Source organism: Diadema antillarum, unplaced genomic scaffold, assembly GCF_040938485.1.
Source record: "Diadema antillarum isolate AM-2024a unplaced genomic scaffold, OU_Dant_1.0 scf00000112, whole genome shotgun sequence".
Lineage (NCBI taxonomy): Eukaryota > Metazoa > Echinodermata > Echinoidea > Diadematoida > Diadematidae > Diadema > Diadema antillarum.
Genome location: NW_027271001.1, coordinates 2,032,221 through 2,047,281, shown reverse-complemented (window position 1 = coordinate 2,047,281; position 15,061 = coordinate 2,032,221). Strand labels below are relative to the sequence as shown.

At 40.3% G+C, this 15,061-nt stretch overlaps 1 protein-coding gene across 1 annotated transcript; it reads right to left on the bottom strand.

Moving 5' to 3' along the window:
* Positions 1–353: 353 nt before the first annotated feature.
* LOC139719573 (sorbitol dehydrogenase-like) lies at positions 354–14,696 on the bottom strand. Its single transcript, XM_071630985.1, has 9 exons — positions 14,603–14,696; positions 13,900–13,933; positions 11,861–12,025; positions 9,311–9,470; positions 6,617–6,735; positions 5,233–5,298; positions 3,033–3,208; positions 1,382–1,503; positions 354–507 (listed from the first exon to the last, which is right to left on the bottom strand). Exons 1-9 carry the CDS (start codon positions 14,660–14,662, stop codon positions 354–356), a joined length of 1,056 nt encoding a protein of 351 aa, XP_071487086.1. The 5' UTR covers positions 14,663–14,696.
* Between the last annotated feature and the right edge of the window lie 365 nt (positions 14,697–15,061).

The window sequence follows — 15,061 nt, the reverse complement described above, 5'->3', positions numbered from 1 at the left end:
ACACATAAACTGAACTGTTTTTTATTTTCTTGTGATAATGTATTTAACAATTATCTTCTTCAATTGTAGAACATGTGTGATGATCTGTTTTCCAAATGAAGTGTTTCTTGAATCCACAATAAACCCATTTCCTGTTTGGAGCCTACCCACAATGCTTTGTGAAAGAGTTCAACAACCTCTGCAAATACAGCGAGACTTTCACATTCTCCTAGACCTCCTGTAAACGTCCGGCAGCAGGGTGTGCGGAATGTTCAGTGTAGTATCCAACAGTCTCACATGACACTTTCTTTTTTGTCTTTCTCAAATATCTGGAAGTGGTCCATTCTCCATGATTTGGGGGAAGGGGTGAAAGGTCAGTCGCAGTGAATGATGACCTTCATAGCTTGGCACTCCCTGCTTGCGGCCGTCTCAAACGCGTCGCTGACCCGCTGCAGAGGGAAGCGGTGGGTGACGAGGCCCTTGACCGGCATTTGACCAGAGGACAGCAAGCTTATGGCTTTGGGATACCTGCCACAAAACAAAATATGCTACAGTTTCGCACAGGATGTCTGAAGGGCCTGAAAATTCTGCCACATTCATACGTTGTCTATTTCCATTAATAAGATCAGGGCACATCAAACATCACAGGAGTTTATCACTATCAATTAAACTGCCTTCAAAGCTTTGAAGTGGAATGTATCCCCACGGAAAAAAAGCAAACAAACAAACAAACTTGTATCTTTACAATGCAGGGACACAGAAGCTAGACACTCATGAAGAGTCAACCAACCCATGAAATACTGGAGTAATTTAGATTACGATATTTGACAATATGCTAATTAACAAATGTGACATCCATTAAAATGGAATTCCATGGGCAGTTTTGAAGAAAAAAAAAAAAAAAATCTGTGACTTTTTTTTTTGGAGGTGAAGTGTCAGCATGTTCAATTTCTCTTGAAAAGCAAGTCTCCTTTATCCTCTGTTTAAGAAACAGCAAGCAATGACGTTATGCCACATTCCCAAAGCCACAATTAACAATTAAGGTTCCTTGATACCAGACTATGATGAAACTGTGTTACACCATATAGCAATTCAGTAATCATATATAGCACAAATCACATCCTTCCATATCAAAGGCTAGAGCTCACTAAGGCATCTTTAATATTACATGTAAATCTAGTCCACAGAAAATGCAAACTTCACTTGTATTCAATGCTTTTGAAAGATCTTGTATGCAAAAAGAAAACCGGTCACGAAAGCGCAGTGGCACACACATGCACAAAGCATGCTCCTCTACATGTAATGGACAAGGGTTGAAACTTGGGTTTGACTTAAATCCATCTCGGTGAATTTTGACCACAATGTTTATCAAAATTCTCTCAAGCAAAATGTCATTCCTCACATGTTTGCATAGCGAAATATTCCTTTCAGTTCCAGCTCTTTGACCGAGATGAGAGTGACGGGGAGTTTGGGTTCCATGGAGCCACGGCCGACCAGCAGAACACTTCCTCCAGGTCGGCAGGCCTGGGTGCAAAACACAAGTCAGTTTGACGAGGAATTCAGACAAGAAAATAAATGATGCATCATAGTCCGTGGTCACATACAACTGTAACACAGAAATGTATTTCCTTACCATTCATTGCGTTTAACCCACTGAGGATACTCAGGCTGATTTTGTTACAACACGCATTTCCCATAGACACTTGCCCTAGTATACTCGGGACTCGTAATCAACAGGTTAACAGTTATGATCTTTGCATCAAAGATTACAATATCCATCCAACTGATGCCTTTACACTGCATCCACGTAGGACTTCTGCAAACATGGGGCAACTGAGCTCTCTGAAAAGTGTATTACTCTTTCTATTAACACAAGACAGTGATGACCAATGCACTCCTTGGCATTATTTTCTCTAAAAATAAGAGAGATCTCATAAAACCTCATATCACCTTTCAGTTATGAAAAAATGGCCTGGGAAAAAATATACTAGACTGGTAGACATGTATTTTGTTCCCAGGCCATTTTCATCAATTTGGCAAGAAGTTCTGCTGGAAATGGTGAAACAATGTATGAAGTTCCATGGTCACAAAGCATGGAAATGTATTGCTTCATATGTCATCACTTATTACAGTGAATGGATAATGCGGACAACTGAAACCTGACTGGCTGATGTTGTCGCTACACTCTAGTCAAATCGATGCAGGACTTTTACAATACAGGGCCTGTAAGTTCTTAAATCTGTCCCTAAAAATCATTCCACCGGATTGTCTTGTGTGATGTTTGAAATTGTGTTATGCCTGGCTTTTCCCCTGCCATAAATTTCTTGCTATAGCTCAAAGTGTTACCATATTGGACATAAACCTTGAACTTTGCTTGCTGATACATCAATTTGAAAATCAAGTGACTGGATTGTATTATAACGGCCCTGTCCTTTGATAAACTTTCATCAAATTTTGGTTGTATAATTTTAGAATGAAAAATATTGCACTGTGACTCTAAACCTTTGAACTTTGCTCTGATGACCCCAGATCTTTATAGCTCAATTTTTGGGTACCTCAAGTCAATTGTGTGGCCTTCAAAGAAACAAATAATCAAGACTTTATCAGAGTTAACACTATGAAAGTACCAATAGATACTCTGCAAGGATGAATAGATAGATGCTCAGACAATGAAATTAAAATATCTCTGATGTGGACGCTAACATAAATGGATATTTCACAAAAATGTATGCTTATCTCTTCACATAACTTGCATCAGGTGTGCTGATGCTGACAGACATGACATAATGTAATGGACAATACCAACATACATCTAGCCATTATCTTTCTTTTTTCAAAAAAAATTCCATTCTCAATAATTTTAATTTGCCTTTTTGTAAAAGCAGCAGATTTGTGCTCAGGTTTGAAATATGACTATTAACCCATTGAGGACGGGTCTTGAGTATACTCGGGCAGGCAGGGGTCTATGGGAAATGCGTGTTGTAGCAAAAACAGTCCGTCCTCAACGGGTTAAATGAGGACACCAGTCAGTTTATACCAAATGCAAGACTCACCATGATACATGTGACGAGAGCTATGTCTGACCCACAGCATTCCATGCCACAGTGTGGTTGGGAGCCCAAGAGGTCGACGACCTTCCCGGCCGCATTCTCACTGCTCAGTCCCATGACGTTGAGCGTGAAGTCGGCGCCGTACTGCTTGGCGACTTCCAGCCTGTGGTCGTCGATGTCTGTGATGACATGGGCACCAGCAGAGAGAAATAGGTTTTCAGTTTTCAGTTTGATTTTATTTGTCCACTTGTACAAATGCACAGAATGCAATAGATTTACACCAAATTAACAAATGAAAATGACAAAATCAGAAAATTCTAATCTCACTAATAATGTTAATAATGTTAGACATACAGGTACATACAGGTGATCAAACACTGCATGGCATTGGTATACCCTTCTGAAACCACACACATTGTTCTAGCCACTATGCACATAAAATGTGGTGAAACACCAGTAACCATTTTCATGGATCAAGGTTTGATTACGTAACCAGGACCCCCTACAAACAGCACAGTTAGCCTATTGAGGACAAACTGATTTTGCTATGACACTCACTTCTCACAGACACCTGTTTGAGTTCACTCGAGACTAGTCTCCAACAGGTTAGTTCAATACCTAGCTGAGATGTGATTATTCAAAAAAGAATTAGTACAAGACAAACCCAGTTCCTGTTGTCAGAGGGTTAAAATGGAAACACATACCAAAACATTTAATCCTGATTACCACACGTAAACATAGCTTGAAAGCATGATTGAATACTGCAAAATGTTATCACAGAAGTAACAATTTAAAATTAAGTTATATACAGTCAAACCTGCCTTAGCGGCCACCTGTCTATAGCGGTCACTGAAAAATCCCCCCCCCCCCCCCCCCGAGAGAAAAACCCTGTTAAAGAACCTGTGTATAGCGACCACCTGTCTAACACGGCCAGCGGCCACAAATTTTGTTTCCCGCAATAGATTTTAACCTGTCTATAGCAGCCAAAGAGCTGATAATTCAGGGTGTTTTTCTGCTTTGTAGCAGTGCCAGTCATTCATTGGCAACGTTTAGTGATTGCAACCGCTGCATTCATCACTCATTCAGTCATAATAATGCATTAGTGTCAAGTTTCTTCACGATTGTACACATGCTAACTGTGCAACAATTTTTTAAACACCGGCATTGTTCACGGCATGAAACACACGTGTGCATACGTACACACATACATGTACATGTAAGTGTTTAATGATACATGTATATGTAGGCAATGCACACAAAGTTGGATGACCTGTCTATAGCAGCCACTTTTTTCGTCTCCCTTGGGTGGCCGCTATAGACAGGTTTGACTCTACATTGCTGAGATACATGGTTTCATAGACATTGCCATATGTTATATTATTACCCATATAAGGTAGTTTTGCCGGGCAATTGTATTTGGTATTTTGATTGGTTGGGAAACCACTTGTTTCCAGCGGGCAATATTAGTTGGTATCATCCTTCTTCCGGGTTTCGCCATTAACTTTACATGTAAACACATGCACAAACTACCAGCTTCAAGCGGGCAATATTTGCGGGTATCATTCTTCTTCGGGGTTTACATGAACACACGAAGAAATGAGAGTTTCTCGTGGAGAGGTTTCGCGATGAAGGGCGAATTCCCATACGTTAGCACGTAAAAAAAAGAGGATGATCGCTACGACTGTGTGAGCGCGCCACGTACCTGAATTGTGCATAGGGGTTATGTGCAAGCATGTGGGTGTAGTTGAGCGCAGTGGTGTAGGGTTCGACCTGATGCCGAGTGGATTTTGTAACTGTAAATCGGGAAGTTTACACTGTAATGATTTAAGTTACTGCTCAATGATGTCTGAAATGCCTGAAATGGGCAACAATAATAATATGGACTGTCTACTTTCGGGGGATACGACATTGATTGCCCTCACTTTCGACTCAGGCAATACAACTCTAGTTTGGGCAATAAATGTCGTATCCCCCTCAAGGCCAGTCCATATTATATTAATAGTAATCCTTTGAGGACAGTTTGATTTTGCTACAACACGCATTTCCCATAGACGCTTGCCCGAGTATACTTGGGAATCGTCCTCAACGAGTTAAAAAATTGATGCTTCAAAATGAAGTTTATGTTATTGGCATGTTATGTAAATTGTGGGCACTGTAAACATTTAAGGGTGGTCTTTTCTACATCATTTCGCTTTGACCTCACCTGTGATGATGACTTGGCTGGCACCCATGGATTTTGCTGTTAGCATTGTAAGTATGCCCACAGGGCCTGGATTGAAAGATGAAAGAATTTTCATAATTATTTATCTATTTTCTTTTTAATCATGACCTGTCACTAGTCTTTGACATGTACCCCGCACTTTGCTCACAATATTTACCAAGGATTAGCCTCAATTAGATGAAATAAATATCACATCTCATGCACATTTGGTAAGACTCAAAACCAGTGATGAGAACGAGCCATCAAAGTCATGTGACTCAGAAAGCTACTTCAAAGTACCCCGACAGCTATACCACTAGGGAGCTTTAGATTTTTGATGCGCGGACGTTCAGAGGGAAAAAACATGTTCCGAACGTTCGCAGAAGCGCGCGTCAAGTCGATCTATTTTTAGCTTGCGTCGCCCGAGTTTTTCACTACGCGTACTGGCTATTTTTACGTCCGCACAGTTTCCAACGTAGAGAGCTACTTCATGCACCGATCATATGGGGGCGCGATTTTATTCTTTATACGTTGCGTCCCAGCGTAATCTAAAGCTTCTTTTCAACACGACGCAGGGGAAAGGAGAACGTCCAGCGCACTCGTCATCTCAAACGTCCGCGCGTCAAAATCTAAAGCTCCCTATTGTCACATACTACAAAACCAGAAACATTCACAGCAGGAAACTTTTGTGAATTGGAGCCAACAGCCTTTTTTGTGGGATAAAACTTTCTTTGTGAATTGCCACTGACTTTCAATGCATTGTGGGGAAAAAACAAAACAAAACAAACTTTGCGTGCATATCACTTTTGCTAATCTCGGCTATTTGTGCAATTCACAATGGTTTTACATCAACAGTATCATTGTTTGTCTTTGCTAATATTTGCATTGTTCCAGTAATTGTACATTCTCGTAGTTACAATAGTTCACTTCAATGACCACTGTCGGATACACAGAGCTCGTGCACCATATATCAACGAACAGGAACAATGATACAAAAATACAAGCAGAAACTTGCCTTTGTTGGCCACCTGCCTGTGAATGCAGAGTGAAATTATCACACTTCCAACATCAATCCAGCTGTCTAGCAAGCAAAATTAGCAAGATTTATATCTGCGAGGGAAATGCTAAAACACCGGTAATAGGCAAAGAATTTGTTCACGAATATTTTTGCATGTCATATGTTCCAGTAATTGATGTCCTGATTCTGTGGAATCAAAAATTTTACCCAACCAGCCAAGCATAGAAAGTTCTGATGCAAATATCCACTTTTACAGTACCTGTCCGCATACCATACGGTATTGTTTCACATGATAGCCATCTTGTTGATAAGACTGAACAGGCACAAAAAAAGCCACTGGCAGGCACATTATCTGCAGAGTCAACTTACCACTTCCACATATAAGGACCTTTGACCCCAACGTGACGTTGGCCCTACTGCAGGTGTAGAGAGCCACTGCGAGGGGTTCCACGAGGGCGCCCTCATCGAAGCTCACATTGGACGGAAGCCTGTGATTAATGAGAAGAAGATAAGAACACATCAGCATAAGTGCTAAGTACCAGATAACAGTTCCAACTTCTTAGATGCTGTGATTACACTGTGACTAAAATCATGAAGCATAATTTCATGCCACTGACTGCATTTTGAAAAAGAAAGAATGAAAACAAAAATAACAAGAGACCCGCGGGTCTAGCGCTCACCTGAGTATCGCAAGTTCACCTTTCACGCAGACCCCCTAAGGATGCTACCTGCCAAATTTGACGAAAATCCATCATGAGGTTTTCAGGAAGAAGATGACAATGTACAATTCAGGCCCCCATTTGGACCTTCCCAACCACCCCCCCCCCCCCCCCACCCCTGCCCCCCAGAGGGGCACCCCTGGATCTCCTATGAACAAACTCGAAACTACAGTCATTAATGTACTAACTCATAGTATTATCTTAGCTCTATAACTTCTGATTCTAGAGAAAATTTTTAAAGATTCCTTCATTTGGGGGGGGGGGGGGGTTGGGCCCCCTGGGGGCCCCCTGGGTGGGGCATGGTGCCCATTTTAACAAATTGAGATCCTAACCCCTTAGGGATGCTACCTGCCAAGTTTGGTGAAAATGGGTCATGGGGTTCTAAAGAAGAAGATAAAAATATACAATTTAGGCCCCATTAGGACCCCTCCTCATCCCCCTCCCCTGGGTCCCAAGGGGGGCATCCCTGATTCTGCCATGAACAAACTTGAAACTGCAGTCATCAATGTACTAACTCATAGTATTAACTTAGCTCCATCACTTCTGGTTCTAGAGAAGAAAATTTTTAAAGATTCCTTAATTTTGGGGGATTTGGGCCCCCTGGGGGTCCCCTGGGGGCCCCCTGGGTGGGGCATGGTGCCCATTTTAACAAATTGAGTTCCTAACCCCCTAGGGATGCTACCTGCCAAGTTTGGTGAAAATGGGTCCTGGGATTCTCCAGAAGAAGATGAAAGTGTACAATTTAGGCCCCATTTAATAGAACCCCTCCCCACCCCCTTCCCCTGGGTCCCAAGGGGGGCATCCCTGATTCTGCCATGAACAAACTTGAAACTACAGTCATCAATGTACTAACTCATAGTATTAACTTAGCTCTATCACTTCTGGTTCTAGAGAAGAAGATTTTTACAGATTCCTTAATTTTGGGGGGTTTGGGCCCCTCTGGGGGCCCCCTGGGTGGGTCATGGTGCCCATTTTAACAAATTGAGTTCCTAACCCCCTAGGGATGCTACCTGCCAAGTTTGATGAAAATCGGTCTTGGGGTTTTCAAGAAGAAGGTGAAAATGTAAAAAGTTTACGCACGACGCACGACGGACGACGGACGACGCACGACGCACGACGGACGCCGGACGAAGGGCGATCGCAATAGCTCACTTGAGCCTTTGGCTCAGGTGAGCTAAAAAGCCTATTGACCGATTCTGTGACGCGCTATGTGTATTTTTGGCATGGGTGCAGCCATAGTGGGTGTATCAGCCGATCCCCCCTCCGCACTCCCCCACTCCTCTCCCTACATTAGCACACGCGCAGAATGAAAAACTGCTTTAGCCAATAGGCGTCTCGTACTGAGTGCGCGAACCTTTGTTACAATTGCGTGATAAACATGTTGCCCCGGGGTGGGGGAGAGCAGGGGGGGTCAGCTGATACACCCACTATGGCTGCGCCCTGTGCCGTAAAATGTTTGCTGCCCTCAACGAACCCGAATCGGTCAATATGTGACCCTGCATCACAAAACCCAACAAAAAGTCGCCAGACGTGGATTTTTAGTTAAGGGCAGATTCTGAAAGAGCAGACTCTAAGCTTTAAAATGATGTATAGCTCAATTGAAATGGACTCACCTAACCTATCTAAATATTGGAAAGAAAGCGCATACTCTGGAAAAGTGTGAACTGAGAGAAAAAGATGTTATTACTACTGTTCATGTAGTATAATAATGATAACATTACCTACATAATACAACTGCTGCTTTCTCATTTATGGCAATAACAACAAAACAATTAGTGATGACCAGGATATCAACTCCAATAACTACTAAAAATAATCATAACAATAATTACAATAATAGAGATGACAATGATAATGACAATAATAGAAGTAGCAGTATACGATGATGATGTAATATGATAATGAATTGATAATGATGATGATGATGATGACGACAATGTGAATTTTGCTACTGTTGTCATTAAAGGCCCTGTTTACCTTTGGGAACAGTGATTTTAAGAATGTTCAAGATATCATATTTGATGCATATGTGTAGGTCTGTTGTATCACAAAACAACCTACCATATTAAATTTTGGCAATAAAGCCCAAAACATAAGGAGATCAGTATTTTTCTCATTAAACCATAACTATAGACGGTTTAGTCTGGCAACATTTTTGTTACACGTACCTATTGTTCACATCTTATGCATCTAACAATACTCAACATTGATTATACGGATTCAAATTTTTACAATGGTTGTTTCTATCCCAAACTCCCATTTTGGAACCATTTTAAAGCACTAATGCTGGGTTTTTGTTTCATCTGCAAATGGTAAATTATGCCTTTAAGCCCATCAGTCTCACTTGAAGCAGAAGTCTGCTGGATGTAGGTAATACTGGCACAGGTTGCCATCCACAGGAGGAGTGGCACAGAACTGGACGTCCTTACACAGGTTGTACTTTCCCTCTCGGCACAGACTGCACATCCTGCACGGTACGCCAGGCTCTATGGCAACGCGATCACCTAGGGATTGAGAGAGAGTGAAAGACATTAAAGGAGTACGAAATAGTGACATAAAAGAATCTACATCACTTGATGTAATACACATTAATAATTTACAAATGTAAATATGTCACTGTTGGGGGGGATAAAATACCATATCTATAGAATGTCAAATGTTCATGAGAGCATTAAAAAACAACAACTTGGCAGCCAAAGTACTCTTACAAATGGGATCACCTTTCCTTTGAAGTGCTGTGGTGGCTTCATTTTGGGGATAAGACAAGTAGGATTTAGACAGAATATCACTTAACTGATTATCAGACAATTAATAACAAAAAAGTGATTTTCATTAAAATCACCCCGTCAAAGATATTTCATTGGCTATTAATAAAATAATCACTTTACAGTTTGCAATGCATTACAAAGCCCCCCCCCCCCACAAAAAAAGATAAAAAAAAGAAAAAAGAAAAACAGAAAGAAAGAAAAGAAACACTGGTTTTTCATGTATTGCAACCTGTGAACAACTACTGTATACGCTATAATTTTCGCGTACATAAATTTTTGCGAAATGCCGCTCTCACACATTTTCGCGAGTGGTTGAATTCGCGATTGGGGGACCAGAGAAAATATGAAGTGGCAAAGAAAGTGTGAATTTTCAACTTACTAGCATATAAGAATGATACTAGTTATACACTGCATGAAAAAAACTTACCAAACTCTGCGACCTAGTAAGTTAGAATTCAACATTTTTGAAGTGGTTAAGTCCATCGCGCTAGATTTCTGACGAGTGGTCCCCTTCCGATAATGGATTGGCTCTCTACAGTATTCGTAATTGAGTAAGTAGACGTGGACGTGCTATATGTACGTAAACAAGCTTAGCCAGTATGGTCTGTTCGGTAAGCCATGACATGGTATAGAGTACTACTGTAGTACTGAAATGTTCGTATCATCAAGGCAAGGGATTCATTTTGGAAGGTAATATTTTCGCGTGTTGTTAATTTCGCGAATAGCTCCCGACTCGCGAAATTCGCGAAAATAAAACCCCCGCGAAATATATAGCGTATACAGTAGATAGACAGCTATGACATTAACAATTTGTTACATACATGTAAGACTGGGCCATTACGAACCACATAATATGTACATGCACATTCATCTCATTCGTTAGCCACATGTACAAGAAAATTATGTTTTCAAACAAACCATCAGTCAAAATGGTGGCTGATTTTGTTTGTAGCCTTCTAAAAAAAATCAAAACCACAAAAGAAATAAACAAAATTAATGTTCTTTCATAATTAACTTTCCATACTTTTTGTTTTGTGTTGTTTTTGTTGATTTTTTTTTTTCCTGGGGGGGGGGGGGGGGGGTGGGGGTTGGGGTGGCAAGAAGTAGGCACCATAGGGATGAGCATAAGTTTAGATACAGCCAATGTCCAAATGTAGCAATTGTGTATAGTCATCTTGTTACAAGTTTGAGGGACTGAAAAGTAAGCTAAAGGGTGACTTGTCTGTCAAGACACATGGCATGACAGCTAAAAATCCTTCATATTGTAGATATGCATGGGGTCAAAGTTGTATACATTCCATATCAGCACGGAAGACAAACAGTGAATTGCCACTAATGGTGATTTTATGGAATTCATAGGGCAAAATTGCGATAGAATTTGACTCTTGAATGGAAAATAACTAGCAACAAACAATGCAGCCTCACACAATCAACCCCAAATTGGAGTTTATAAAAGATTGCTATGTGAACAAAGTACATGCTGTGAACTGTGAACCATCAAATAAGTTTATCAGTGAATAACAATGTCAATAAATGAAGAGATGAGTTGGGCCCTAGAGATTGACTTGAAAAGGAGAGGAAAAAAAAAATACAACTATTCTTTCTCAATAACAATTTGGCTGTCTGTCTACCTGTCTGTCTATTTCCCAGGTGCATAATATTCATCTAGCTCTTGTGGTAGCACTGTGTTTCACACAAGCCTTCTCAATAAACCTCTCTGTCTGAAAACTGCTTCCCTCAGTATAATATTCATTTCTTTCCATTTCGTTTCCCCCAACAAAAGTACACCAACCAAAACTATTTTATATTCGATTTCTAACAGTAATTTGCTCAGTTAAACTTCAATTCCAGGTCAATTACTTGGAAACTTAGAATTTGAATAGTACCCTTTGGTCATGAAATGTATAAGTAAAAAGGAAAACATAAAAAGAAAAGGGAACTGAAATTCTCCAAAATTTCCTAGAACACTAAATTTGAATACAAGTTGAGGTTGAACAATTACATTTGAACCAACCCATATGATGAGTACGCCAAATTCTTAATATCAGAATGACTCACAATGCACTCTATAATGTTATGCTTACCACCACAAGGCATTTCACATCTGCCCACCATTCCAAACTCACCTACAGCTAGATGCTTCACCCCCGAGCCAACGGCAGCCACTGTGCCACTGGCCTCGTGGCCAATGACCATGGGTCCGGTCATCTTGAAGCGGCCACAGTAGCCGTGTGACCAGTACTTGAGGTCTGACCCACAGATCCCCACAGAGTTAACGGCAAGCAATACCTCTGAAACACAGAACGTCATGGAGCAGGATTGAATAAACTAAAATTGGTACAGTGGGTCAAATCCCATTATCTTACTTTACACTTTGTCTACTTACACATTAGAATTTGATTCGTCAGTGAGCGTGACGTCATGATTTCACTGTATAAACTGAGTGAATATAGAAGAGTTGGGATTTGTGGGAATATGAGACTCCAACATCAACATGCATGTTAAAAGAATATGTCAGAAATATACTAATACTACTACAATCTCTACAGTCCAATTTGCATTCTAACAAGAAACTCAGGCAAACATTGGATTTTGTTTTTAATCATCAAGTTGAACATAGAGTGTGAAAACTGGAACAGGCATGTGTTTAATAAATTTTAGACATCTTACATGACAGAAGTCTCAAAACACAGGTACCACGTATAATAATTCTCTTACCCACTCCTTGGATGAATTGGAAGACATCACAAAAACAAACTAGAAATGTCGCTATGGCAACTGGTATGCCTCCGCCATAATGCATGATTCTCCCAGTAGGTATATAGTACAATGTCTTCACAATGTGTGATGACAGTTTCACATAACTGGCAATATACTGAAATGACAGGTTTGTCAGAAATGTCTTGAATGTTCACTTTCCTTGAACTAGGGTTGCTATAACTGTCTAAGAGTGCAGCTACATGTATTTGTTGAATTGTGGAATTTCCTGGACTTTTGACCGACCCTTTTATAAGTTTATGCACTGAGTAATTTTCAAGGTATGAAGAAAAATTGTAATGACAGTATAAAACAAAAGTTTTTTTTTGCACTTCAGCCTGGCCTTTGACCCTTAGTCTTTGACATTCTGACAGGAAATATCCCAGAGTGGGCCCTGACATACATTGCATACTAATATATTCCCTGCCAGTCAGTACATGCATATGTACCAAGTTCTCTTGTCCTAAGATACATTGGACCATTTGCGAGAAAAGTGAAATTGTAACATTTTCACCTGACCTTTGACTTTGTGACATGAAACTCTCTCTGGAGAATCTTTAGGCAGTAGTACATGTCTACACTAAGTTTCAAGAAAATACCTTTGGGTATTGAATAGATATGGGGGAAATAGCAACATTTTTAGCATTTGACCTCGACCTTTTGACCATTGACCTCTTTCCAATTTCACTAAAAAACTACTCAACTAATTGCCCCATCATACGTCATCCTTGGACCGTGTTTGGTGAAAGTTGCTTCATCCAGTTTTGAGTTATCACGTAAACAGATACGTAAAACACTATACCACAACGGTCCTGCACTGTACACATCCAGATCCAGATACATTTTAGGATTTGACCTTGATCTTTGACCTTTGACCTCTGTCCAATTTCACCCAAAAACTAATGAAGTAATCGTCTCATCATACATCATCCTGGACAAAGTTTGGTGAAATTTGCTTGATCCAGTCTTGATTTGACCTTGACCTTTGGCCTTTAGCCGATTTCCCCCAAAATCTAATCAAGTAATTGCCCTATCATACTTTATACTTGGACCAAGTTTTGTAAAATTCCAGTCAATATTACTCAAGTTATCGTGTAAACAAATGAGGAAGGACGTACGGATGTACAGACGTACGGACGTACGTATGGACGGACGGACAACCCGAAATCATAATGCCTCCGGCTGCCTCCGGCACCACTTCGTGGCGGAGGCATAACAAACAGCCCCCACCCCCACCCCCCAAAAAAAATCCCTGCTTTAACTGATAAACTGCTATAAAGATCCAAACGTAGAAACAGCACTTCTATAAGTTTACTAACAGGAACCTAAAATGTAACTTTGAAAGAATTAGTGCAGAGACTGACAGAAAAAAACATGTTTTCATCTCCAAGAGTTTTTGCTTCCTTACCATTTTGTCCAGGTGGAGGTACAGTCCGATTTTCCTACAGGGAAAGAAAAGTAAATGAATCACTATCAGTTTTATGATGCAGCTGGTAGTCAATTAGATTCATGTTCAGAATCTTAAGAATAATTTTGGGGCTCTATTCTCATCTTCTGTGCTCAGGGGTTACCAGTAGATTCGGTTCCTTTTGCTTTTCTGAGAATAAAATGTGATGACCAGCTACAACAAAATGGTATCTTACAGATTTCTCTCTTCTTCTTTTTGTTTCCTTTTTTTTTTTGCACAATTGCTCATTAGTCACGGCACATACAAGTCAACACAAAATTGACGACGCAAACTTCGGCAAAGAAAGAGAAAATTCCAGAGCTGCAGCTATAGAATTATTACATGTTATAATTCATGACAAAAAATTCAACCAAATTCATCCACATGAGCTTGCATTTGGACTGGAGGGGTCGTGTCATCTGTTTGTGCATTGCACTAACTACCATTGTGAATGTACGAATGTGACCCAAAACAGCAGGCTATAAATGAATATATCCACTATTCAACACTTCTGCGTCAAATTAGACATAGCAGCTGACAATTGAGAAGAAGCATCTCGACACTTTCTGGCAGGCCAAAGAGCATTTGAAAATATTGATAGAAAAGTAAACATAGCTCAACATCTGTTCTCATTCAAACATAAGGACAGTATCAGTACACTCACAACTTTGATCTCCTTTATACCGCATAACACAGCACATTGGCTTTCACTTGGTAGGTCCATAGTATTTTTTTTTCCCGTTACATATCCGATAAGATCCTTGACCTGACAGTGAACAAATCAGTGAGAGGAATGAAAGAAGAAAAGAAATCACAAAACAAGTGTAAGACAAAACATTTCTGTCTTTATATCAAATTTAGTTTTATATCAATAAAAAATGAAGATTTAAAGGTGTATAGTCCCGGTAGTGTAGAGGGCGCTGTTGATGATACTGCCAATCACTGTTAGCATTGATACGAAGATTACCGAAGTTGAGCTGTCATCAAGAGTAAAGTGCGTAGGTGTTGCTTAGTAACATTGCCTTTGCTGTCTTGTCTGCGCATCGCGCAGTCTGTAGTAATGCCAAGATGCGTGCATATGTGCTTTTTATTATGACATCACAAAAGAAGTTTGCTAAAGCTG